This window comes from Bos indicus, chromosome 11 (assembly GCF_029378745.1).
Source record: "Bos indicus isolate NIAB-ARS_2022 breed Sahiwal x Tharparkar chromosome 11, NIAB-ARS_B.indTharparkar_mat_pri_1.0, whole genome shotgun sequence".
Lineage (NCBI taxonomy): Eukaryota > Metazoa > Chordata > Mammalia > Artiodactyla > Bovidae > Bos > Bos indicus.
Genome location: NC_091770.1, coordinates 69136124 through 69159746, shown reverse-complemented (window position 1 = coordinate 69159746; position 23623 = coordinate 69136124). Strand labels below are relative to the sequence as shown.

Below are 23623 nucleotides of genomic sequence, written 5' to 3'. Positions count from 1 at the left end.
TCATAAGTTTATTTTTTTCCCCCAGAAATTTATCACCAATAAATTTCTGTTTTGGGTTGGAGGGGAGAATACCAGGTCTGTTTAACTTTACCTTAATATTTCAGAGTTCATATCACAGTATACCCATTTCATAAAAGGTGATTTTGTTTTTTTAATTGATGATTGGGACATATGGGCTGAATCTTTGCCAACCTCAGGGCTGCCTTTCGATCATGTATCCCTAAGCTTCTGCTTATAATAATGAGTTTTCTGGCCATTTAAAAATTTTCCTTAAAAGTAAAGCACACAGTATTCTGATATATAACACTAGGCAGTGGGATATGATTGTTTTTTAACAAATTTAATTATTTAATCAAGTACAGAAGCAGATTTAGAGTTTTTTTCCTTACCCACAGATCATCTCCATTCTTTATCAGTGTGTTTTGTCTCATTATTAGCATTGAACATATTAATAGAATCAGGAAATTACAAGACTAGAAAAACCTTTGAAATCTTCTAGTCAAATACTCTTAATTCTGTCTAACCCAAACCCCCTTTTTGTAATAAATATTTTGCAGTACTCTTTAGTGTCCAGAAGTGAAATTCAGTTAATGAAAAATTTTACCCACTTAATTAAAATAAATCAATTTAATTCTGTAAGTGTAATATAAAAGAAAAATAAAAGGAAAATTATTGGAAATATAATATGAGGTATGCTGAAGAAGGAAATGGCAACCCACTCTAGTATTCTTGCCTGGAGAATCTTAGGGACAGAGGAGCCTGGTGGGCTACAGTCCATGGGGTCGCAAGGACACGACTTGGCAACTAAATCACCACCACCATGCTAGAAGTCAGAACCTCAAAAGGCAAAGAGCAAGCCAACAGATTTCTAAAATGCTCCTTGTGGGATGGGCTGCTCCATAGAGAACCATGAGTTTTCTCATTTCATAGGTAAAGTAAGTAAGGGGTGGGTGTAAGAGAGCAGAAGGTGGATATTGGATGGGCCTTGGTATACTTCTCAGAATTACACAAGTGTTATTAGCAGTAGAGCTTGGATGGGGACTCTGGGTTTGAGGCTCTGCCTTGCTGCTCTTGCTGTTTAGTGCTCCTGAAGCTGCCCTGGATTCTGAAGGAATCCAATGGGCCAGGAGTCCAGGTGCCACTTTTAGTTAGTCAGTAGGTGCCAGACTTTGCTTCCTGGTTTTTCTGAATACCTGCCTTCGGGATGTCACACATTTTGTCCTCTCCCCAGCAACTATCTTCACCAGCTCAGTCCTCACCTCCTCCTCTTCCATCCCTCAGTAAGCACACAAACAAAAAACTTAAAGCAAAATTTTTCTCTTTTAGCCTCACTACTTGTATGTCAAGGAGGCCTTCTAGAAGAACACAGAGCCTTTGGTTAGATGCTTGCAGAGCTTTTTTTACATTACACTCTTTACTGATTTGAATTTTTATTTCCTTGCTCAATTGTAGGTTCCATGAGAATTTTCTAGTCTACCCTATGTGCTTATGTTGAAGGTAAAAGTATTATTTCCAAAATACAGTAATATTGACTCTCAGTGGAGAAGTGCTGTTTATATTCCAGTCTCAATCCTCTGCGATACTCTGGTGTTTCCGGAAGTGCTTGGAGTAGAGCCCAATATAAAGCACCACCAGCACACAAATTTGGGTTCCTTTTTATTTTCATCCCATTTAATTTCTTGGAGGAAGCATCATCCCCTATAACTTTCGGACTGTTGCTCCTGAATTTTACCAGTTACGCAGAATTCTGTTGTAGCTTAATTTTGATACTTTTGACTTTAGCCTTATACATTGAATTTTTTTATAAAATAGATTCCAAGTAATCAAGATCAAAGATCAGTTAATGAATACCTTTGTGGTATTCATGTTTTTGCTTAAGTACAAAAAATCTTCATGTTTTTGCTTAAGTACAGTAATTTCATTTCTCATCGTTGATTTACTGAATATGCGTTGGTGATACTTTCTTTACATTTGGCAGCTATGCCTCATTAATTTAAACCTGGCTTTGCTTTGTCTTACTGTGTTGTCAGCTATACTTCTCACAACCCCATTTCAGTGCTGCTAACTTAGGGGGTTCATGTCAGTAAATACCTTGATACTATTCTGGAGACTCTCTGGATGTTTTTCCTGGCTTGGACCATGGATTCCTCTTTCCTTTTTTTTGGCATTTGTGCTTTACAGCTGTAACACAGTTCATTGGAAAGAGCACAGGCTTATGAGTTAAATGGATGCAAGTTTAAATCCTAGCTTTGTGACCTGTCAACTGTATAGTCTGGGAATATTTGGATGCTTTTGAGGTCACTTTCTCCAACCGTAGAATGGGTATACTTTTACCCATTTTTCAGAGTTGTGAGATTAGGAATATTGTATGTAAAGTACTTTGTCCTTTTCTCTCTTCCATGTCTCTGAAAGAGAGGCAGAGTAAACTTGAGGGAGATAGACTGAGAGTGAGAAGTCCTGGATAGCCCTACCCTTCTGTCTCAAAAATTATGTGTGTTTGTGACTGACCCAGAATTCTGTATTTATGAATAAAAGCAGTTAATGGATTTCAGTCAGAAAAACCTTGAATTAAAAATATTTGATTTTATTCATATTATGAGGTATTAAATAATAGTGACATTTCAGATATTTTTAAGACAAGGCTTACTATAAATAAATACAAATAAATGATCTGTATTATTTCTACCCTTTTCCACCACACTTTGTTGGTTTTTTGACTTCTTAATGAGAATAGTGGCTATATATGATTTATCCTTGGTTCTGTTTCCTTTTTCAGATACTTGTGTTTCATGGAAGAAAATTACATAGCATAGTTTCTTGAGAGTTAATGTCTTTAGAATTCCTGGTAACAGGAAACCATTTTAGGCTGTGGTTCAAGTATTTCCCTAAAGCAGTAGAGCCCTGAATACATTCTGTGAACTACCTCTAGGTAAACTACCCTTTGCTGTATGAAGATTAGATTGTAAATATTTTCTTCATTTCCTTTTATCTATTAAAAGAAAAAAAATACTATCAATGATTTTTTTGTTGTTGTTTAGTCACTAAGTGATGTCTGACTCTTTGGTGACCCCATGGACAGTAGCCCACCAGGCTCCTCTGTCCATGGGATTTTTCCTGGCAAAAATACTGGAGAGTGGGTTGCCATTTCCTTCTCCAGGGGATCTTCCTGACCCAGGGATCAAACCTGTATCTCTTGCATTACAGGTGGATTCTTTACCAGCTGAGCCATTGGGAAGCCCCACATCCGTAACTTGGATGTCTTTTATTAAAGCTATATAACTATAGCTTTTAGAAATAATGTGATCAACTTGTTTTGTAATAATAAATAGGAAGAAAAACATTTTATTCATTGTCCAGTCAAATCACTTGTTAGATGTTTCCCTGTAACTGGTATTTTATGCCTTCCAGTGAATACCAGTAATTGGAGGGGGGGAACTATTGATGTCAGAATATCAGCTCTTTCATGTAGGGAGAACATGGGGCCAGTGTCTTTAATATCGGATAGTTCACACTTTATATCTCTCTTGGTGGTTAACTCTACCCTCAGTATTTTCTTTGTGATGCACCTTGTCCAGTCTCTTAATGTAAGAAATTCTGGCACTTGATTTTTCCCTTTGAAATAAATGTTGTTGGGACTTTTGAAAAATTCTTTAAAAATAATACTGTTTGTCCCACAATTTGGGGAAAAAAACCAAGCATAGTCTCACTCTACAGGGACAGTCATTGGTAACATTTTGATGTCTTTCTGTGGTCTTTTTTCTGTTCTGTGATTTCATTCTGTCCATGTTTTGGTCCCCTTTGTTCTCTGGCTCCATTTGTATATGCTCTTGTTTCTAATTTCTTTTTTTGTCTGTTTGATAGGTAAGAAGTAGATTTATTTAGAGAGAAACACACTCCACAGACCAAGTGTGAGTCATCTCAGAAGGCAAGAGCATCCTCTTGTTTCTAATTTCTGAGATGTCAGTTATCATTTCTCTTTTCCTTCCCGATTCATGATTTCCAGGGTAGAGTTGATTATAGAGTTACTCATGTCTTGGTAATCGCCCAGCTAATTAACTTCTATTTTGAGATATAATTCACCTGCCATACAATTCAGCCATTTAAAATATACAAGCAGGAGCTTTTAGACCACCACTATTTGATGTTAGAAGACTTTTTTTTTTTTTTTACCCTCAAACAAACTTTAAACTCATTAGTAGTCGCCTCTTAGTCCACTTGCCTTGAGCCCTAGTCACTAGTGCTAAGTTGCATCAGTCATGTCCAACTCTTTGTGATCCTGTGGACCATAGTCCACCAGGTTCCTTTTCCATGGAATTCTCCAAGCAAGAATCCTGGAGTGGGTTGCCATTTCCTTCTTCAAGGTATCTTCCCAACTCAGGCTTGGAATCTGCGTCCCTAGAGAACCACTAATCTACTTTCTGTCTCTGTAGATTTGCCTATTCTGGAGATACATAAATGAAATCGGAGAACATGTGGACTTTTGTAGCTGGCTTCTTTCACCTAGCATGAGTTTTCAAAGTCCATCTGTGTTGTGGCATGTATCAAGCACTTTGTTCCTTTTTTTGTTGAATGATAGCTGATATCTATACCACTTATCAAATGAAGAAAATCGGGTTGTTTCCACTCTATTATGAATTGTCCTGCTATGAGCATTCCTGTATATGTTTTTGTCTGGGCATAGAAGTGCTGGGATTATATAGTACCCTATAGTTAACATTTTGAGAAGTATGTAAGTAATTTGAACAGGGAAAAAACTCTTATGAATAACAGGTAAGAAATATAATAGCGTTATACCAACCTGTCTTTCATGATTTTATCTAGTAATGTTCCACTTAGTGTGGGTGTTTGTGGTTTAAACTTTTACATCTTAAAAGGAAACCTCATGTAATAACAGGAAATTGTTAACATATAGTGAGTGTGCATGCCATTTATGCAGAAGAAAATTGGTGACGTTTTCATTAAAAAAAAATACTTGCTCTTAATAATTCATATTGTTTGAAACAATTTCAAAGAAACAAAACCCAACAGAAATCCTGAGACTTTGGAAAAACTTCCTTATGACTAACTAGCCCCCATGCAGCGTGCATCATAAAGAATAATGTCAAGAAGTCGGCCTCTTGCCTAGCTTTTGCCTCCCAGCTTGACAGGATACTGTTCTTCCTCCAGGCCCAGGCCTTGTTTGCATCCTGATTCATTCAGCATGTTTTAGTTGATTGCCTTAGACCTTTAGGATCCCTTTCCAAGGGAAAGAACCCTGAGCTGCTGACTGGAGATGGGAGGTCTTCACCTAGTTCCATCATCACTGGGTTTGCCGCTGTGAGCACAGTCAGGTCCCTAAACGTTTCTGCTTTTCACTTTCTTCACTGGTGTGATTAGAGAATCATCTGTGAAACCAAAAGAGGTTTAAAGCTTGGTGATCTTTGTTTTTTTTTTTAATCTACCATTTTCTTTTTTTTGGCCATCCCATGTAGTCTGTGGGATCTTAGTTCCCTGACCAGGGATTGAACCTGGGTCCATGGCACTGAAAGGACCAAGTACTAATCACTGGACCACCAGGGAGCTCCCATAGCTCAGTGGTCTTAATTCTAGCTCTGGACTTCTAAATGTTACACACTGAGTGTCATGCATACTGGTTTTTCATGAATTTAGCATTTAATATATACTTTGTTGTGTTGCCTTCTTCCATTTTTTTCAGATTTGTTCTTCCCTCTCCACCTAGATAGATGATCTGCCCTAGAAGGGCAAAGACTTCTGTTAACAGTAACAAACAATAGTCTTTAATACCTTGCCTGAGGCTGGTTAGTATTTGATAGTGCAAGTATCATGAGTTTTCAGTGACTGTAGAATGACTCTAATTGGTCATATTCTCTGTGTAAATGAAACAATGAAAAATAACTTGGTAAATTTAGATAGATATTTTAACTTTTTTCTTTTGAAGAGTATGCTTTGACTAAAGTAGACATGGTATAGTCAGAAATGAACATTCTGTTTTTGATAACTTTTCTTTACATTAATTGATTTATTTTAATTAGAGGCTAATTACTTTACAGTAATTAAAGACTCGCAAAAAGTCGGACACAACTGAGCGACTGAACTCAACTGAACTTTACAGTATTGTGGTGTTTTTTGCCATACATCGACATGAATCAGCCACGGGTGTACATGTCTCCCCCTATCCTGAACCCCCCAAACCCCCCTCCCACCTCCCTCCCCACCCCATCCCTCTCTGTCATCCCAGAGCACCAGCTTTGAGTGCCCTGCTTCATGCATTGAACTTGCAATATGGTAATACACATGTTTCAATGCTATTCTCTCAAATCGTCCCACCCTGGCCTTCTCCCACATAGTCCAAAAGTCTGTTCTTTACATCTGTGTCTCTTTTGCATATAGGGTCGTCATTTCTGGGTTTCTAAATTCCATATATATGTGTTAATATACTATATTGATGTTTCTCTTTATGACTTACTTTACTCTGTATATCTAGGCTCCAGTTTCATCCACCTCATTAGAACTGACTCAAATGCATTCCCTTTTTTTATAGCTGAGTAATATTCCAGTACTTTGGCCACCTCATGTGAAGAATTGCCTCATTGGAAAAGACCCTGATGCTGGGAGGGATTGGGGGCAGGAGAAGAAGGGGACGACAGAGGATGAGATGGCTGGATGGCATCACCGACTCGATGGACATGAGTTTGGGTAAACTCCAGGAGTTGGTGATGGACAGGGAGGCCTGGCGTGCTGCGATTTGGGGTTGCAAACAGTCGGACATGACTGAACTGAACTGAATATTCCATTGTATATATGTACCACAACTTCCTTATCCATTCATCTGCTGATGGATATCTAGGTTGCTTCTGTGTCCAGCTACTGTAAACAGTGCTGCAGTGAACATTGAGGTACATATGTCTCTTTCAATTCTGGTTTCCTCAGTGTGTATGCCCAGCAGTGGGATTGCTGGTTTGTATGACAGTTCTCTTTCCATTTTTTTAAGGAATCCACACTGTTCTCCATAGTGGCTGTACTGCTTTGCATTCCCACCAACAGTGTAAGAGGGGTTCCCTTTTCTCCACACCCTCTCCAGCATTTATTGTTTGTAGACTTTTTGATAGCAGCCATTCTGACTGGCATGTGAGCACTTCATTGTGGTTTTGATTTGCATTTCTCTGATAAAGAGTGATGTTGAGCATCTTTTCATGTATTTGTTAGCCATCTGTATGTCTTCTTTGGAGAAATGTCTGTTTAGTTTTTTGGTCCACTTTTTGATTGGGTCATTTATTTTTCTGATATTGAGCTGCATGAGCTGCTTGTATATTTTGGAGATTAATTCTTTGTCAGTTGCTTCGTTTGCTATTATTTTCTCCCATTCTGAAGGCTACCTTTTCACCTTGCTTATACTTCATTATGCAAGCCTTTAAGTTTAATTTGGTCCCATTTGTTTATTTTTATTTTTAATTTCCATTCCATTCTGTTTTTGGTAACTTTAATAACTGTTTTCTGCTAGAACTTTATCCTTATGACACTCATATGTGTATATATTCATGGGCTTATATTTTGTGTATAAGAAAAGATTCAGTTAACTTGCTTGCTTTCTGACAGTCTGTGTACCTCCATTACTTAGTACTTTAATTATACATTTTACTGGGTAGCTCTGTGTCTCATGAGGGAAGAAGCACAACATGAGTTTAAACTTCAGGTTGATGGAAATAAAGTGCTGTAAAGTAAACTGAACGATGGTTTTGAGTGACCTTTGTTGGGACAAGGATCCTTGAGGATGCCCGTGTAGTTTTAGTTTACCTAGGACGCTTTAATCATTCGTGTCTCAGTGTATGTTTTGAGTGGTTTTTAATTTGTCTGTAAAAATTAAAGTTTGGCAAATAGTAATTTGTTTAAGAGATATGGGTTATTTCTACTCTCTGATTTTTACTTTGATTATGGCATCACGGAAAAACTGGCATTACCAGCAAGCTGATTTTTTTTGACTGTGCCTAAGCTGCTGCTTTTTTCCTTTCTCTTTTCCTCCCTCCCTTTGTTCCTTCCTTTTTTGCCTTTTACTATGTAAGTGGAAATGTTCTCTTTTTAAAACATTATAGAGCTCTATTCCTTTTTGACCACCCTTAGTCACAACCTCATCCATCTTCACCAAAGCAACCATTGTGATGTTGGCATGTATCCTTCTGAACTGATTTATGTGTATTTACGTTTATTTATATAAGCCAGATAGCATAGCGTTTTGTGTGGGTGGGGGGAGGAAATGTGGTTCCCCCGCTTCCAAAAATGGTACCATATTCTTTTTCACTTAGCAATACCTCTTGGAGAGTTGTTTATCTTAGAAAAGACAGCTTACCCTCTGTTTCTTTACAGCTGCTGGTGGTGTTTCATGCACCACAGTTTATTTAGCCCTTCTCTCATCAGTGGGCAGTTATATTTCCAATTTTTACTGTTGTTATAGACAATGCTACAATGAAAATCTTTATACCTAAAACTAAAGTATTTCTCAAGGGTAGATACTGAGAAGGCATTATGATGGTAGGCACTCAAAATTCTAATAACTGCTTATCTGTTTTCCCTCTAAAGTTTATATTCCTCTCCAACTGTGAGGGCAAAGATCCTACCACATGAGTTTCAGAATATCGAAGTCAAGACATAGGCCTTTTTATCAATCTTTGAGAAGGAATGGTGTTTGTTATTTTAACTTTTGCATTTTCTAAAAATAGGTTGAACTTTGTTGACTTGACCATTTGTGTTTTTTCCTATAAATTGCATATGTTGAATTGGATTCATTTCAGTTCAGTCGCTCAGTCGTGTCTGACTCTTTGCGACCCCATGGACTGCAGCACGCCAGGCCTCCCTGTCCATCGCCAATTCCTGGAGTTTACTCAAACTCATTATCCAGTTTAAATGATAACTTTGGGGGTAAATATTATTAAAACATACATAAAGAAAGGTGTATAAACCACAAGTATACAGCTCAGTGAATTTTCAAAAAATAAATACACCATGTGTAACCAGCACCCAAATAAGAAACAACATTGCCAAAGCCCTTGAAGCCTCCTGGTGCCCCTTTCAGTAACTAACCCTGCTCTGCACTTCCAGGATAACTGCTATCCTTACTTTTAATAGTATAAGTTAGTTTCTGTGCTTTTCATTGTTAGGTAAATAGAATCATATAGTACATACTCTTTGCTTCTTTCTTAGTATTAGCTTTTGAATATATTTTAAGTAAAAAATTGTATCAGTGTAGAGATCTTTATATTTATACAGATAATTTCTTCTCTTACTAAACTTCGAGAGATACGTTGTGTCATTTTATGTAACCCCCAATGTCCTTATACAGGTGTAAGAACTCAAGAGTGGACTCCCCCCACCAGGGCATTAACGGACTTATTTACTCAGCTCCAGTTGATAGCTGAAAGTTCTTGCTTCATTTTGGTTTACTTATGGTTTGATCCTATTCTGCTCATTAGCTGTCTTTTTGTGTTTTGTCAGAATTTGCAAACCAGTTTTATTTCTTCTTAGTGCTCTGTAACGAGACTGCTGCTTAACCTTTTATCTTCTTTTTGTATCTGGGAAAGTATTATTATTCTCTTGTGCTGCTTTAGGAAGAATGAAACTCGATAGTTTGTCCCTTTCCTGTTATCATTGTTTTCCCAAACAGGTAAAGGAACCTGCTGCAACTTTAAACATTATCCTTTCCAGCTTCCCCTGGTTGCCTTATAAGCATTTAATTGATAAGCAACGGTTTTAATTTCTGTCTTTTAACTAGTAAAATGTGTAAAACTGAGTAAGGTTCTTTATAGATGACATTGTTTAAAATTATTTTTAATTGATAGTCTGCTTCCTAAAAGAATTTAAAGTGATTTACAGTAAAAGACATATGAAGTAATGCCAATAAGAATAAAAATATAAGATTGTAAGAGGAGAAAAAGATAATAATTACCATAATTTTTGCTTCCAGAATTGGGTGTTAAATTTAGCTTTGAGCCTCTGTCTTTTGAGACTTGAAAACAAATATAATTGTCACTTGGGAATAAGGAAGCTCATTATTTCATCAGGCAAGGCAGATGTGTTTGTTACTAAATTCCAAGAAATGAATAAATGTTCCTCAGAATCAGGTCATGCAAATTAGCATGTATCTAGGGATTTTACAACGTATTGATGGGTTTAAAAGAAATCAGTCAGCTCATAAACATTTCACTTACGTTTGTGAAAAAACTAAGTCAGTGTGATGGTATTTGGTTGTGAAGTATTCATCTAGCTTACAGGAGTAGAGCATAAAGAGCATGTGCTTAAATTATTTCAGTAATGAACAGTGTTAGCTTCTTTCAGGTTGTGGAATAATTTCAATCATCAGGCTATGATTGTTGTAGCTGTCTGTTAAAACTATTTTCATTGCAAAGTGATCATAACTCTTATTATATATTATATATATGCAGTGATTGATACTAGTGTTTATGCTCTCAGTTTATGTATTTGATTTTGTCACGTGAATCAGGATCAGCATGTTGCTTATTTATTTTGGAGTAGTCTTAGAAAAATTATAAACTTTTCCCATATGTTTGTTTCAGCTGATTCCCAAGGGTTGCTTTTTCTGGCAGAGTATTTGATTAGGGATTATAACATCATCCTAACTTGCATTAACGTGTTCTTAAACACTTTTATAATTAAAATATCTTTAACTGTAAATTAATATGTTTATTCTTTATAAAATTAGAGTAATATAGAAATACATGAATAAACATGAAAGCTGTGTTCTTTCCCTGTTTCCACCAGAGATGGTAGTCACTAAAAGGTTTTGTTACTCCTGCTAATGTACTATACAATTAGAATACTGTATGATGTATGGAGTGTGTGCAGACTGGCAAAAATTGCCTTTGGTATTATATTCTAAAAGTCAACCTATAAATAGCCACCATACTTAAGAAAGCTATTATCCTTTTCTGTTGTTCTTTTACTTTAAAAGTTTACCTATGTTTGTATCCCTGGACTATATATATATATATTTTTTTTTTTTTTTCCTTTTTTTGAGAACTTGAGAGGTCAGCATAATCTGTTAAACACTGCCATCGAACACTGCCACAGTTAGATGAAGGCTCCTAGAGGTAGAGCGTCACTGGGTGATAGTCAGACCTCAGCTTCCCAGAAGGCTCACCAGATAGATTCTTTTTAAGGGGAAGACAGTGGGCAAGTTCCTGCATAAATAAGTCCTAGAAAACTACTGTGGGAGGGCTCACCGCAGTCAGGACTCTGCAAGTGTTTACTATTTGTGCTTCTATTTTTTTTTTTTTAACTTTACAATATTGTATTGGTTTTGCCAAATATCAAAATGAATCCGCCACAGGTATACATGTGTTCCCCATCCTGAACCCTCCTCCCTTCTCCCTCCCCATACCATCCCTCTGGGTCGTCCCAGTGCACCAGCCCCAAGCATCCACTATCGTGCATCGAACCTGGACTGGCGATTTGTTTCATATATGATATTATACGTATTTCAATGCCATTCTCCCAAATCATCCCGCCCTCTTCTTCTCCCACAGAGTCCAAAAGACTGTTCTATACATCAGTGTCTCTTTTGCTGTCTCATATACAGGGTTATTGTTACCATCTTTTTAAATTCCATATATGTGTGTTAGTATACTATATTGGTGTTTTTCTTTCTGGTTTACTTGACTCTGTATAGTAGGCTCCAGTTTCATCCACCTCATTAGAACTGATTCAAATGTATTCTTTTTAATGGCTGAGTAATACTCCATTGTGTATATGTACCACAGCTTTCTTATCCATTCATCTGCCGATGGACATCTAGGTTGCTTCCATGTCCTGGCTATTATAAACAGTGCTGCGATGAACATTGGGGTACACGTGACTCTTTCGATTCTGGTTTCCTCAGTGTGTATGCCCAGTAGTGGGATTGCTCTATTTGTGCTTCTAAATTCACCATGCCCTCCCTCCATCTCTCAGGAGTAGGTCAGAGCAGAGTATTTATGATAGATAAAATGAGTATCATCCACTGATCTGGCAGCTGGGTGTGGAAGAGAGAACAGAAATTTGACCAGCACCTGTTAAAGAAGCCAAGTACAGATTAGAACCTGTGCTGGGTTTACCTGGGCATTCTGTTCTGTTTCACAGCAAGGATTTTGGTGATACAGCGTTCAAAGTCTTTTTCTTGAGTCAGCCCCACCACCCCTGGTTTGTTTAGATATCTTCTCTGTCTTATGCATGACTATTACCCTGGGATCTCCCTTCATGATTATCTTAGAGGTTTTCACCTAAGTTGGATCTCATTTCCTGTGTTTCGAGTCTCCGTCAGTCTTGTTTACTCTTTTGTTTTAGCAGAGCTCATTTTTCCAATGGCTTCTTGAAAAAAAGATTTTATGAGAGGTAACTTTGAGACCTTGTGGTAGTGTTTTTACTGTCCTTATACTTGATTGATAGAGTGACCGAATGGAATAATTTTCTTGAGAATTTTGTAGGGGTTGCTCTGTTTTCATCTTGTTTTTGTTATTGCTGCTGAGTCCAAAGCCAATCTGATTTTTGATCCTTTTTGACCTATTTTCATCCCCTCCAGAGATTTTGTAGAATGTCCATTGTCTCCTCTAATCTGAAAGCTACAGCCATGTGCCAAAGCTAGCATTTGTTCTCTTCTGTAATCCTAGCTTTCAGTAGGCTCTGGTAATGTGGAATGTCATGTTCTCCAGTTCTGGGGAGGTTTTTGTTACTTTGTTGCTGATTTCCTCCAATTTCTCACTGCTTTCTTTTTGGAGTTTATATAATTTGCCTATGGCCCTTGTCTTGGTCCTCTAATATTCTTTCTACTTGCCATTTCTCTATCTTCTGCTTGACTTTTGGGAGGATTTCTTCAGGTTTATTTTCTAACTCTTCTGTTTTCATTTTTGCTGATGTTTTTACTAAACATTTGCCATGTTTTAAACTTCCAATTGCTCTATTTTCTGAAAGTTTCCATTTTTCATTTTACTTAAATTTCTTTCCCCACAAGAACATATTATTGTTGTCTACTGGACACAATATTTCTTGTCTTTTTGAAAATGTTAAAGATTGTTTTTTTTTCCTTCCTAAATAGTTTGTTTCTTTCAAGTATACTTTCTTCTTGTTTTCGTATCTAATGTCATGTTAAAGTCTTTTCCCAGATGTCTTATAACCTACTCAGAATAAAAACCAAGGGACTTACAAAGCCAACTAGAAGCCTGCACATCAATGTGGGTTATATGAACTTTGGGCTTCACAGTAGAGTTAATAGGTCAACTTTTTATTAGGGAACCACCAGTGTTTCTATAGTTTCATCTCGCCTCATGGTCTGGTAAGATTCCTCAGAGAAGTTTGTTCCTGTAACTCTGCATAGAGCTGTGCTACTCATACTCAACACAGTAGCCACATGTGCCTGTTTAAATGTAAATACCATTGAATTAATAATTCAGTTTCCCTATTGTTCATTTCTGTTCAATCACTCAGTCATGTCCGACTCTTTGTGACCCCATGAACCGCAGCACGCCAGGCCTCCCTATCCATCACCAACTCCCAGAGTCCACCCAAACCCATGTCCATTGAGTCGGTGATGCCATCCATCCATCTCATCATCTGTTGTCCCCTTCTCTTCGTGCCCTCAGTCTTTCCCAGCATCCGGGTCTTTTCCAATGAGTCAGCTCTTCACATCAGGTGGCCAAAGTATTGGAGTTTCAGCTTCAACATCAGTCCTCTACCAGTGAACACCCAGGACCAATCTCCTTTAGGATGGACTGGTTGGATCTCCTTGCAGTCCAAGGGACTCTCAAGAGTCTTCTCCAACACCACAGTTCAAAAGCATCAATTCTTTGGTGCTCAGCTTTCTTATATAGTCCAACTCTCACATCCATACATGACCACTGGAAAAACCATAGCCTTGACTAGACGGACCTTTGTTTCCCTTTTGAGCTAACCACATTTCAAGTGCTCAGTAGCCACATATAGCTAATGGCTGCCATGTTGGACAGCACAGCTACTGAACATTTCCATCACTGCAAAAAGTTTTATTGGAGTGTCCTGGACTAGAACTAAAATGTTGTTGCAGTCATCTGAGAGCTCAGTGAAGGAAGACTCTGTGGGGTCTCAATGTTCACAATTTAGTAGGTATATGGTTACCTAATCCCACTCTTCTTAGAGCAGTGACTGCCCTCAGCTGTGTATCCGCCAGCCCAGAAACTCTTGTTTTATCTTCTTCAGAGAAAACAAAGGCTTAAACAATATGCCTGACTCTTCATTTTACTTTAAATACCCAGTATTTACTTTTTGGCCTTTCAATCCTACTGGTCCCTGTTCTGAATTCTCCACTACATTTTGCAGGCATGCCCCTGGTAATAGATCCTCTCTCAGTATAAAGTGTTAGGGACTTTTCATTAAGAGAACAAAGTCCCATATTTCTTCACCTGTAAATAACCACTGATATAATTAATATCTTGTTTTGAAGTATTTGAATTGGATGAGAATGTTTTATAAACTGCCTATTTCAGGACACATTGGGCATTATCAAGTTTTATAGCAAAGTCTTTGTAAGTGAAAGTGAAAGTTGCTTGGTTGTGTCAGACTCTTTGCGACCCCATGGACTGCAGCACACTAGGCCTCCCTGTCCATCACCAACTCCCGGAGTTTACTCAAACTCATGTCCATTGAGTTTAAATCTAAATTTGGTTTAGATTTGTGACATCTTGATTTTATATACAGAATAAAGTGTGTGTGTTTAATTACAAAAGCAGTATCTGCTTGAAAAGAGCAAAGTGTTTATTAGGCTGAGCATGGACTCTGACTCCAAATTACCCAGATTCAAATCCCGTCTCGACCACTTACTAGTTGTATAATCTTGAGCATGTTATTTAACCACTCTGTGCCTCAGTATACACATATAAAGTGTGGGGTAATGAAAATATCTATACCATGGGATCACTATATTAAATAGGTTCACACATTTGAAGTACATGAAACAATGCCTGGCATATTCTAAAAGCTTGGCATAATTCAGATATGATTACAGTTGAAATAATCCAAACATATAGAATTCTCCAGATCATAAAAGGTTAATGAATATTCTATCAGATTTTATCTCACATAGCACATTCCTTTTAACTTAGTTCTTATTCTTTTTAACTTAGTTCTTACTCTACATACAATAAAGATCAATATTAAAATATGTTCTGTGAGCTTGTGTAGTCTTGTAATCATCACTGCAATCAGGAAATAGAACAGTTTCCTCAACCCCTAAAAATTCCCTTGTGCTGTGCCTTCACAAACTCACTCCCTATTCCTGACCTTTGACCACCATTGATCTTTCCTTGCTTATAGTTTTGCCTTTTCCAGAGTGTCCTATAAACGAAATCATATAGTTAAAAACAAATCATTCCTTTTGAGCCTGGCTTCCATCATTCAACATAATGCATTTGAGGTTAACCCCAGATGTTGCATGTATCAGTCTTATCATTGCTGAGTAATGTTCTTTTCTATGGATGTATTAAGTGTGTGCATCCACATACTCCCAGGCTGACATGAGGGTTGTGTCTGCTGCTGCTGCTAAGTTGCTTCAGTCGTGTCCGACTCTGTGTGACCCCATAGACGGCAGCCCACCAGGCTCCGCAGTCCCTGGGATTCTCCAGGCAAGAACACTGGAGTGGGTTGCCGTTTCCTTCTCCAGTGCATGAAAGTGAAAAGGGAAAGTGAAGTCGCTCTAGTCATGTCCGACTCTTTGCGACCCCATGGACTGCAGCCTACCAGGCTCCTCTATCCAGGGTTGTGTCTGGTCTTCTGTAGTTATGAAGAATGCTGCTATAAAAAAACTGTGTACAGGTTTGTGTATCAGTATGAGTTTTCAGTCTGTCCTGTATATTCAGTAGTGGGATTGCTGGGCTATATGGTAAATGTACATTTAATATTTTAAGAAACTAAGAAGCTATTTTCCAAAGTGGAAAATAGCTTCTCATGCCATTTTGCATTCCCACCTGCAATGTGAGTTTTGATTGCTCTGCATCCTTACCAGCACTTGGTTTTGCCAAAAAAGAAAAAAAACCCAAAATTTAGTTGCTTTAAATAGCTGTGTAGCTAGCATAATTCTTAACCAAGTTTTCTAGCAAAGCCTTGAGACTTGGAAAAAGAGATAAAATAGGGCTTGATTAAATGCAGGTATCATAAGGAGGGGTTGGAAAGACTTCAATTTGTGAGAGCTTGGTTTATCTGTGGTGTTCACTGTTGTATCCCCAAATGACTGACACAGTGCCTGACACACTGTAGGAATCTCGTTGCATGTTTATCAAATCATTGAACAAATGATTGAGAGGTTAGGGAAGAAGTAGAGATTAGGAGTAGAATGGAAAAGTAAATTTAGGTTAGACTTGGTCTGACTAATATTCATATTGACACATCTCTTAACTCTTCTGGTTCTCAACTTCATCAGTATAAATTGAGAAGATTCTCTTAGATGATATCTAAGCTCTTTTAATGATTTTTTTTTTCCTTTTTATGACATCAAATGAAAAATAATTCAGTAAGTGAAAAAGAAGCATGTCAGATCCTTTGATGTGGACGTGTGGATGTAATGGGAAGTACAGCCCTTCAGGGAGTTTAGGGGTGAGTGTCTAAACAGAAGCTAGCTAGCTAATGGCAGAAACAGATTAAAAAGTAGTTACAAGAGACTTTTCAAATCAAGTAGCAACATTGCAGTGATATATTTGGGACAGGGGCTATGAAAGGAAGTAGGGGTTGAAAATACTGAATTTAGAAGCTCATTTTTATGGATACTATTAGTTTTAAATGCTTTAAGTTAGACTAGAGAGAAGCAGCCTATGGTTAATATAAAGAGGAGGAGCTGAGCCTCAGTGAAAGCAAAACCAAGGGTGTGTAGGACTTTACAGAGCATCCTGGGCCCTGTGTGAGCAAGTGTTTGGCTGCTATTTTCCAGTGTTCTTTTTCTCTGCCCTCATTCCCTCAGCCTTGTTCTTAGAAGTTCCGATCTGGAATTGAGCAGAAAGCCAATTCTCAGCAGATATTTGTTCTATTTGTACTTTGAAGGATTTTGTGTATCACACTGTCAGGTATTGGTAGGGATTTTTAAAATATACCAAATATACAGATAAACTTGATTCTGCGTTAAGGGATTTGACCTGTTTTGTCTGTCATTTTTTAAAGCACCATGACATTTGAAAATTTTTTTTTTCTTGTTGCAGTTCTTTTCAAATATTCAAAGGTCTTGATTGCTGAAATGCTTTTTTCAATGTGTAGATTTTTAAGGCCATTATTGTTTTCATGGTTTTAATGTTTCCAACAGTTTTATTATCCTGAAGCAAACCATATTTTTGCTCAACAGAGTTTAGGTCGTAAAATCAAACATTTAATTATTCATTTTAGACTGTGCTTGCAACACTTCATTTTAAAACATCAATATTATATTCATCTGGGTATGAGGACCCTCAAAAGTAATCCTCTGGCAAATAATTGAGGCAAGTGATTGAGGAATCTGACTTCTACCTAACCTTTCAGCTCATAAAGACCAATTGCCCAAAGATATTACTTTTAGGTTCTAATGTAAAGAATTAATATTTCTAGACTAAAAAAAATTTAGTGCACTCTGTAAAATTGCCATCACTTTTAAGCACAGTCACCCTTAGGAAGCTGTTCTGCAGTTCTTAGTCCATTAAGTCTACTTTTTATAGTAAGGGATTAAGAAAAAAAAAAACCTGTGGAATATTTTAAGATTTTGTGTTGGATAACATCTTGGAAAAGAAAATATATAGTTTTGTTTTAAGACTAATAGCCAGGAAAAAAAAAAACCCAAGACTTTGAAAACAGCTTTTTTGGGGGGGTGGGGGTGGGGGTGGCAGTCAGACATTTACTCTTTAAGCGTATCTATTTCCTTTTTTAATCAAAGTATAGTTGATATACAATGTTGTAGTTTCTGCTGTACAGCAAAGTGATTCAGTTATACATATACACACATGTATATATACACACATACACATTTTTCCATAGTCTTTTCCATTATGGCTTATATAGAATATAAACAGGATAGAGAATGTAATTCCCTGTGCTATACAGTTGGTCTTCCCTGATAGCTCCGTTGGTCAAGGATCCACTGGACTCTGTTGTTTACCTTGTGGGACTGCTCATCTCAAACTCCTACCGTCTCCCTCCTTCCCCTTTGGTAACCATGTTTGTTTTCTATGGCTTAAGTCTGTTTCTGTTTCATAAGTTCATTTGTCTCATATTTTAGATCCCATATACAAGTGATAGCTTACCAGTGTTTGTCTTTCTCTTTTTTTTTTTATAATCTCTGGTTGCATCCATTTTGCTGCAAATGGCCTTTTCATTTTTTTAGAGCCAAGTAGTAGTCCACTGTGTGTATATACCGCATCTTTTATCTGTCAGGGGACAATTAAGTTGCTTCCATGTCTTGGCTATTGCAAATAGCCACTGATAGTGTCTTTTTGGATTATGGATATATGCCCAGGAGTGGGATTGCTGGATCATATGGTAGTGCTTTTGTTTTTTAAGGAACTGCCAGGGACTTCCTCGGTGGTCCAGTAGTTAAGACTCTCTGCTCGCAATGCAGGGGACACAGGTTTGATCTTTGGTTGGGCACTTAGATCCCATATACTGAGCAGTGCGACCTGACAGAAAAGGGTGCAGGGGGGCTTCATGTTGTTTTCTATAATACCTGCACCAGTTTACATTCCCACCAACTCTGTAGGAAGGTTCCCTTTCCTCTATACCCTCTCCAGCATTTGTTACTTGTAGATGTTTTGATGATGGCCATTCTGACTGATGTGAGGTGGTACCTCATTGTAGTTTTGATTTGTGTTTCTCTAATAATTAGCAGTGTTGAGTATCTTTTCATGTGCCTTTTGAGCATCTGTATGTCTTCTTTGGAGAAATGTTTATTTAAGTCTTCAGCCCATTTTTTAAATTGGGTTGTGTTTTTGTTACTGAGTTGTATGAGCTGTCTGTACAACTTGGTAATGAAGGCCTTGTCGGTCACATTATTGGCAAATATTTTCTCCCATTTCATAGGTTTTTTTTCATTTTGTTTATGCTTTCCTTTGTAGTGCAAAAACTTGTGAGTTTTATTGGTTCCTATTTAATTTTGCTTTTGCCGTGGGAGATTGATTGACCTAAGAAAACATTGCTAAGTCATAGAATGTATTGCCTGTGTTCTCTTTTAGGAGTTTTATAGTCTCATGTCTTAATATGTAAGTTATTTTGAGTTTATTTTTGTATGGTGTTGAGGGTATGTTCTAAATTCATCAATTAACATGTGGCTGTCTAGTTTTCACAATACCACTTGCTAAAGAGACTAGCTTTTCTCCATTATATATATATCCTTGCCTCCTTTGTCGAAGGCGCCACACACCATGCGGGATCTTAGTTCTCCAGCTAGGGATCCAGCCTGTGTCCCCTGCAGTAGAGGTACAGAGTTCTAACCACTGGAGCACTAGAGAATTCCTGTCAAAGATTAATTGGCCGTAGGTGTGTGGGTTTATTTCTGCTCTTCATCCATTGATCCATAGGTCTGTTTTTCTGGAGTGCATCCATTTCTAATGTACTGACAACTTGTTAGAGTTGTAGGACATGTAAGAGGGCATTCAAACTCAGATTCTTTATCAGAACCTATTCTGTAGCCCTATAATTAAAAATCATTAAATGTATCATTCTGAAATTGAATTTGGGCAGTTGTAGTAATAAAATATATTGATTTTTTTGTGTGTGTCTTTCAGAATCATGGTGTCATGGAGAGGGATATACTTTATACTCACTCTGTTTTGGGGAAGCTTTTTTGGAAGCATTTTCATGCTGGGTCCCTTTTTACCTTTAATGTTTATAAGCCCATCTTGGTATCGCTGGATCAACAACCGGATTGTGGCAACCTGGCTCACGCTACCTGTGGTAAGTTACACACACAGCAGAGAAAGGGATCGTACCAAAGTAGCCTATCCTATTGATTTGTATTTTGTGAGTCAGATTTAGTCAAATATTATGAGAAACATATTCCTATTACATAAGAGGCACATTAGTTTTTGTATTTTCATCTTTAAATGCTAGGAAATGAAATAATTAATGTGTTTAAAATATAATATTTTATCTATTTAAACAGAATATCTATTTAATAGAATATCTTCCATATTCCTCGTGAATTTATTTTCCTTTAGTGAGGTGTGCTTTAGTAAAATGCACAAATCTAAAGATGCAGACTGAAGAATTTTTACATTGTTAGTTTTATATTGCATTTTAGTTTTTATTTCTCATGTTTGTCTTATTTATTTATTATATATACATGTATCCTTTTTCAAATTTTTTTCGCATTTAAGTGATTACAGAATATTGAACAGCATTCTCTGCTATACAGTGGGTCCTTGTTGGCTATCTGTTTTAAATATAGTAGTTTGTAACTGTCTATCCAAAACTCCCAGTTTATCCATCCCCTCAACTTCCCCCTTTAGTAATGACAAGTTTGTTTTCTAGTTTGTGAGTGTGTTTCTGGATAAGTTCATTTGTATCTTTTTTTTTTAAGATTCTGCATATAAGCAATATCATACGATCTTTGACTGACTTCACTTAGTATGATAATTTCCAGGTCCATCTCTGTTGTTGCAGATGGCACTGTTTCATTCCTTGTGATTGGTCAGTCCCTATTTTCTATTTCTTACTGTTTCAGTTTTGGGAGATGGTTCCTTTCTAAGAATTTGTCCATTTCTTCCAGGTTGTCCATTTTATTGGCATATAGTTGCATATAGCAGTCTCTTATGATGCTTTGATTTCTGTGGTGTCTACTGTAACTTCTTTTTCATTTTTGATTTTAGTAGTTTGAATTCTCTCCCCCATTCTTCCTCATGAGACTGGCTAAAGGTTTATCAATTTTGTTTATCTTTTCAAAGAACCAGTTTTTAGTTTCATTGATCTATTGTTTTCTTCATCTCTATTTCATTTATTTTTGCTCTGATCTTTATGATTTCTTTCCTTCTACTGATTTGGGTTTTCTTTGTTCTTCTTTCTCTAGTTGCTTTAGGTGTAACATTAGGTTGTTGGGATTTTTTTCTTTCCTGAGGTGAGATTGTACTGCTGTAAACTTCCCTCTTAAAACTGCTTTTGCTGCATCCCATAGGTTTTAGATCATCATGCTTTTTTCATTTGGAGAAGGCAATGGCACCCCACTCCAGTACTCTTGCCTGGAGAATCCCATGGACGGAGGAGCCTGGTGGGCTGCAGTCCATGGGGCCGCTAAGAGTTGGACACGACTGAGCGACTTCACTTTCACTTTTCACTTTCATGCATTGGAGAAGGAAATGGCAACCCGATCCAGTGTTCTTGCCTGGAGAGTCCCAGGGACGGGGGAGCCTGGTGGGCTGCCATCTCTGGGGTTGCACAGAGTCGGACACGACTGAAGTGACTTAGCAGCAGCAGCTTTTTTCATTTGTCAGTATTTTTGATTTGTTCTTTGATTTCTTCCGTAATCCATTTGTTGTTGAGTTAGCATACTGTTAGGTCTCTACATGTTTGTGTTTTTTACATTTTTTTTTTCCTTGTAGTTGATTTCTATTCTTATAGTGTTGTGGTTGGAAAAGATGCTTAATATGATTTTGGTTTTCTTAAATTTACTGAGGCTCACTGTGGCCCAGCATGTGGTCAGTCCTGTAGAATATTCCATGTGTACTTAAGAAGAATGTATATTCTGCTATTTTTGGATGGAATGTTCAAGAAATATCAGTTGAGTCCATCTAATTTAATGTGTCATTTAAGGCCTGTGATTCCTTATTGAGTCTAAAGCAAACATTTAGAGGTAAATAATTTTTTTTTAATGTCATATGTTGCCACTATACTTCATTTTCTTTAATGTCATAAATTTTCCATAGTGTATGATCTTTTGATTGTAAATCATGTGTTTTTGGCTGAATCTCTCTACCATAACCTTAAGAGTTCAAAGATTTCCATAAGTTACTACATCGGTAACTCATTATAACTGTTATGCTTCTCAGTGTCTAATCAATCTAATTTCTTTGGAGAGCCAGTGTAGGCAGAGTGCTTATTCAGATATTAGAGACAGACCTTTGGTTTCACTATTGGCCTTCTCACTTTCTAGTAATTTGAACTTGGCTACTTGGCGTCTCTAAATTTCTCTTGCTTCATCAGTTAAGGAAAGTTAATACCACCTACCACAGAGTGTTATTGTGATGACTAGATGAGATACTGAATGTAGACTTTGCAAAGTAAGCAGTAAATGTTTTCTGCTTTACCAGCTTTAGGGGGTAGGCTAAACTGCATTATCAAGGAGAATTTGGAGTGGCTTGAATAAGGCAAAACCTTTACCTTCAAGTCCTGGTTGTCAGGTTAGCTCTGCTCCCTGCTGTTATGCAAGGACTCAGATTCCTTCCACCCAGCCTGGCATAGCATCTTCTTCTGTATGGTTAAGACTGTTCACTACCCCTTCTTTGCCCTACTCAGCAGGAAGTGAGGAGGGAAGGAAGGCCAGAGCAATAGCTTTGCATTTATACCAGTGAATTACAAGTTATATATAATACCTCTTGCTCACTGCATAGGTAAGAACAGCTAAAAGCTCTTACAGAATCTGGGAAGTGTTGGAAATGTAGTGTTTTGTTTTCTGGATGGCCACGTACACAATTAAAATCTATTACTTTGGAAGAAATGCTGGATTTTATTGGACAAATTAATGGACAGATTTTGCCATAGCTGCTACTACTGCTATTACAACCAATAGCAATCAATTACAGCAGAATTGCTGCTGCTGCTGCTGCTAAGTCGCTTCAGTCGTGTCCGACTCTGCGACCCCATAGACGGCAGCCCACCAGGTTCCCCTGTCCCTAGGATTCTCCAGGCAAGAACACTGGAGTGGGTTGCCATTTCCTTCTCCAATACAGCAGAATTATGTCATATCTATTTACCTTTGACAACTTCAATTCTGTGCCCTAGAATGGATGAGGGGAGAGATAAGAATGAATTTTGAAATCTGAGTGGTCTGGTGCTAAATATGCTTCATGTGTTTAAAACCGCATGCAAATCAATAATTTCATCTGATGGTGGGTTGGAGAAATCTGGTCCAACATTTAGAAAAACTGGCTAAGCTGTACTTACTGATGTGTGCTAGTCTCTTGTAAGTACTTTTGTTTGAGATTTTCAAGGGTGATTTCAGCTATTCCTGACGGTTGCCTTATTACCTGTCTTGAGAACTTATCATAGAGGCAAGATTCAACCACCATTGTAGTGTCAAATTGGTATATATTTGTAAAAACTTCTGTTACCCAACTGTTTCACTCACTGACTTGCTCGCTGGTAATGGTATATCGAGCAGAGTCTTTCAGTTAGAAATCTATAGAAGTTGAATCCCTTGTAGCTAGGTTACAGAAAATCATGTTCTGATTTTGAGAAAGTGAACATCTCTATTAAAAAGAAATGAAGAAAAACTGTCATGGTGTCTTTATGATTTTTTATTTCGTACTTTTGCGAAGTGCTAATGGAATTTCTACTTTGAAGCAAATAGTACAATAGATCACTTTTTATTCAGAAGGAATTTTAGTTTTGTCTCCTCTATAGGTGTACTTTATTTGAAATACTCTTAAACAGTTAAAAGTCATTTTTCACTAAA

The 23623-nt window shown here is 37.4% G+C and overlaps 1 protein-coding gene across 6 annotated transcripts in view; it reads left to right on the top strand.

Annotated features, from left to right (window-relative positions):
• LCLAT1 (lysocardiolipin acyltransferase 1) overlaps positions 1 to 23623 on the top strand; it is a 284186-nt gene that overhangs the window by 144530 nt on the left and 116033 nt on the right. For 4 of the 6 annotated variants that reach the window (XM_019970479.2, XM_070798932.1, XM_070798933.1 and 1 more), the window contains one exon: positions 19743 to 19911. The exons of the other annotated variants lie outside the window; for them this stretch is intronic. In XM_019970479.2, the coding sequence (XP_019826038.1) occupies positions 19747 to 19911 (165 nt within the window). In that variant the 5' untranslated portion in view covers positions 19743 to 19746. The remainder of the gene's footprint in view (positions 1 to 19742; positions 19912 to 23623) is intronic. 6 annotated transcript variants of the gene reach the window in all.